Source organism: Pterocles gutturalis, unplaced genomic scaffold (assembly GCF_000699245.1).
Source record: "Pterocles gutturalis isolate BGI_N339 unplaced genomic scaffold, ASM69924v1 scaffold17710, whole genome shotgun sequence".
In the NCBI taxonomy this organism is placed as follows: Eukaryota; Metazoa; Chordata; class Aves; order Pterocliformes; family Pteroclidae; genus Pterocles; species Pterocles gutturalis.
This window is the reverse complement of record NW_010143776.1, coordinates 1646-4729: the sequence shown is the minus strand read 5'-3', so window position 1 is coordinate 4729 and position 3084 is coordinate 1646. Positions and strand designations below refer to the sequence as shown.

The 3084-nt window shown below is 59.3% G+C and overlaps 1 protein-coding gene across 1 annotated transcript in view; it reads left to right on the top strand.

Annotated features, from left to right (window-relative positions):
- LOC104470069 (annexin A6-like) overlaps nt 1–3084 on the top strand; it is a 6938-nt gene that overhangs the window by 2209 nt on the left and 1645 nt on the right. The window contains exons 5-9 of the mRNA XM_010084859.1: nt 224–303; nt 467–520; nt 1788–1805; nt 2585–2681; nt 2939–3034. Of these exons, the coding sequence (XP_010083161.1) occupies nt 224–303; nt 467–520; nt 1788–1805; nt 2585–2681; nt 2939–3034 (345 nt within the window). The remainder of the gene's footprint in view (nt 1–223; nt 304–466; nt 521–1787; nt 1806–2584; nt 2682–2938; nt 3035–3084) is intronic.

Here is a 3084-nt window from a genome sequence, read left to right as displayed (position 1 = left end):
CTTTCCCTGGGGAGCACCTGGAGCAAGAGGCTGTGCTCATGCCTGGGACATTAAGAGATGCTGGGCTGATCCTGGGGCTTGAAAATAGCAGATGGAGGCATCTGCTGTGGCCATGGAAAGGCTGGAGGACGGCCACCACTGCTTGTGGGCACCCCAGGTGCTGGTGGGTGGGAAGCAGAGCTGCCAGCAGGGTGCAGGGCTCAGCCGTCCCCCTTCTCCGCAGCCTACCACAAGAGCCTGGAAGACGACTTGAGCTCTGACACATCAGGACATTTCAAGAGGATTCTCGTCTCCCTGGCTCTGGTAAGGGCAGGTCTCTTGGTGGGGATTGTCCAGCGGTGGGGGTCTGTGAGGACGTGGCGATGGAGAAGACAGAGCTGCTGGACCCTGGCTGCCACCCTGTCACGTGGGGCTCTCTCGGGAGATGTCCTCTCCCCACCTCCACGATTTTTGTGTTGAACCACAGGGCAACCGTGACGAAGGACCAGAGAACCTCACGCAAGCACATGAAGATGCCAAGGTAAGAACCACACTGGCAGTGCTGTCACAGGCTGTGTGTAACAAAACCGAGGATGTCACATCGCCTGGGCTGGAAATGGCATCCTCAGGGAAGCACACACCGCTGGGGCAGGGGCTCTGCAGGCTGCTGGGGGAGATGCCAGCTGAAGTGACACCCTTGGAGGTACAGCTCCCAAGCCTGGTTTCTGCAGCCCTGGGCTTGGCTGGTGCCGGCAGAAGCTGCTCCACGCACCAGGAGGCTGCAAACCACAGGAGCAGCCCCAGGGGCTGTCCCTGCAAGCTCTCAGCCATGGGCTGCACCATTGCTTAGGCAGAGCTGCCACTCTGGGATCTGGGAACACACAGCAATGCTGAAATTTGGCATTTAAGCTTCGAAGGCAGCTTTGGGCTGGTCTGCAGGAGCCACCCACCTCTTTGCGTGGTGCATGGGGCAGCCCTAAAGCATAAGCAGCTTTTCACCCAGCTAGCATGCCAGGATGTCAGCCCCAGCCTTTAAACCATTGCCTCAGCTTTACTGGGCTGTGATGAGCCAGGAATGGAGAGGGAAGGCTGAGCAGACAGAATCGGTGTGGGGAGGGGAGTGCTGGGCCCCATTGCCTGGCTCACCTCCCGGTCCCAGGAGACCCGTGACCCTCGGCTGTGCACCTTGGCCTCCTGCTCCTTCAGGCCAAACCTTCTCCGAAAGGGGCTGGGAAACTTGGGGCTGCTACCGGCAGAGGGAGCAGATGCTGCGCTGCCTCCGCACCCTGCCTGCACCCTGCCTGCACCCCGCCACACGCGCTGCCTGCACCCTGCCACATGCACTGCTGCTCGCCTCGACCTGCTGCAGAGAAAGAGAGAGCCAGGGGTGACAAACACAGGGACTAGCCAAGCCGTGTGGCAGCTGGCCTGGTGTCACTCTTGTATTTTGTCAGCAAAGCTCGTCCTTCCCCTCTGGCCACTGCCTGCGCTGGGCAGGGGCGGGCAGGCGGTTTTTTTGCCAGCCTGGGGCTGGGCAAGGATGCTCACCAAGGAGCTGGTACCCAAGCCCCAGGGGTGGGGGGATCATTTTGCTTGGCCTAAACCCAACCCTCTGTCCCAGCTAGTGGTGTAGAGGCCAAACTGGAGGAAGTCACGGGTCCTAAGCTCAGGCCCACCTGCAGGGAAGCTGGAGACAGGTCATTTGGGGGGATTTTGCTAGATTTCCCTCTCTTGGTCAGGGAAGGATAAAGGCTGAGCAGCACCTTCTGACCCTGTTGTCTTCCTGTCTCTCTCTTTCTCTCCACCAGGTTGTTGCTGAGACCCTGGTGAGTGCCTGCCCTTTCGCTCCTACAGCCTTCTGCATGTTTGAGGGGATGCTGGGGTCCTCGGGCGATGGGCTGGGAGGAGCAGCCAGGTCCTTGCATGGGGATGGGGTGGCAAGGGGACAGATGCCCTGCATGAGGGCACTTCCCTGCAGCACTGGGCAGGAGAGAAAGCCACCTTCCTGCCCTGGGGAGGGCTGGGGACCAATCCTGCCCACTGCCTGCATGCAGGACCTGTGTTCCTGGCAGGATGGGGCTCAGGGCTGGCTTCCCTGGCTCGCCAAAAGTGTGAATTGAGGAAGGGGTGACTTCTACTGCAGTAGCCTAATGGGCATGATGAATACAGCCTCCGTGCTGAGCCCTGCAGCAGGGGGGCAGGTGTTTCACCCCTGGGCAGCACTGCTGCAGGCCAGGGTGGAGAGTGGCTCCTACATCTGGCAGCTCTGAATTCCCTGTTCTATATTGGTCGCCCCCAAACACCCTCCTCAAGAGACAAAGGAAAGTCTCAATAACAAGCATTGCACAGCTTTTTTCATAAAAACGGGAAAACATCTTTGCTCAGAGGTTGTGTGTGTGTGTGTGCAGCTGTTCACTTTCACGTCCATGCACAGAAAATGCCTTTTTTGGCCCCAAAAAAAGCTATTTTCCTGCTCACAAGAGGCCACCCACTTTGCAAGAGAGTGTTCAGGACTGGCTGTCCCAGGAAGAGCTGTCTGACATCTCTGCCCCTCTCTGCTATGCTAGTCCCCCATCCCCCTCTTCACTCTCAATTGCTCTCCCAGAAACTTGCTGATGTCTCCAGCAACGAATCCAGCGACTCCCTGGAGACCCGCTTCCTCAGCATCCTCTGCACCCGCAGCTACCCCCACCTCCGCAGAGGTAGGACCACGTTTCTCCATCGCTGCCATGACACAAGTGCTTTGATTTGGGATGGATGGGTGTCCCAGGCAGCAGGAGGTTGGGGTGGCCCTGTCTCCCCAGTGGTGGGAGATGGCATTTGGGGTGGCTGGCTGAGGTCACCAAAGCCTGCTCTGGTCCCATCTGGTCCAGAAGTCTCCAAGGTTTAGGAGTCTCCTGGGTGCCTGGGGCTGGGTCGGAACGGCTTGGCAGTGATGCTCTCCTCTCCCTGTCCCCAGTGTTTCAGGAATTCATCAAAATGACCAACCACGACGTGGAGCACGCCATCAGGAAGCGGATGTCGGGAGATGTCAGGGATGCCTTCCTGGCCATCGGTCAGTGCCCGGCGGGGGCTCCCCCGGGGCAGGGCTCTCTGGAGGGCAGG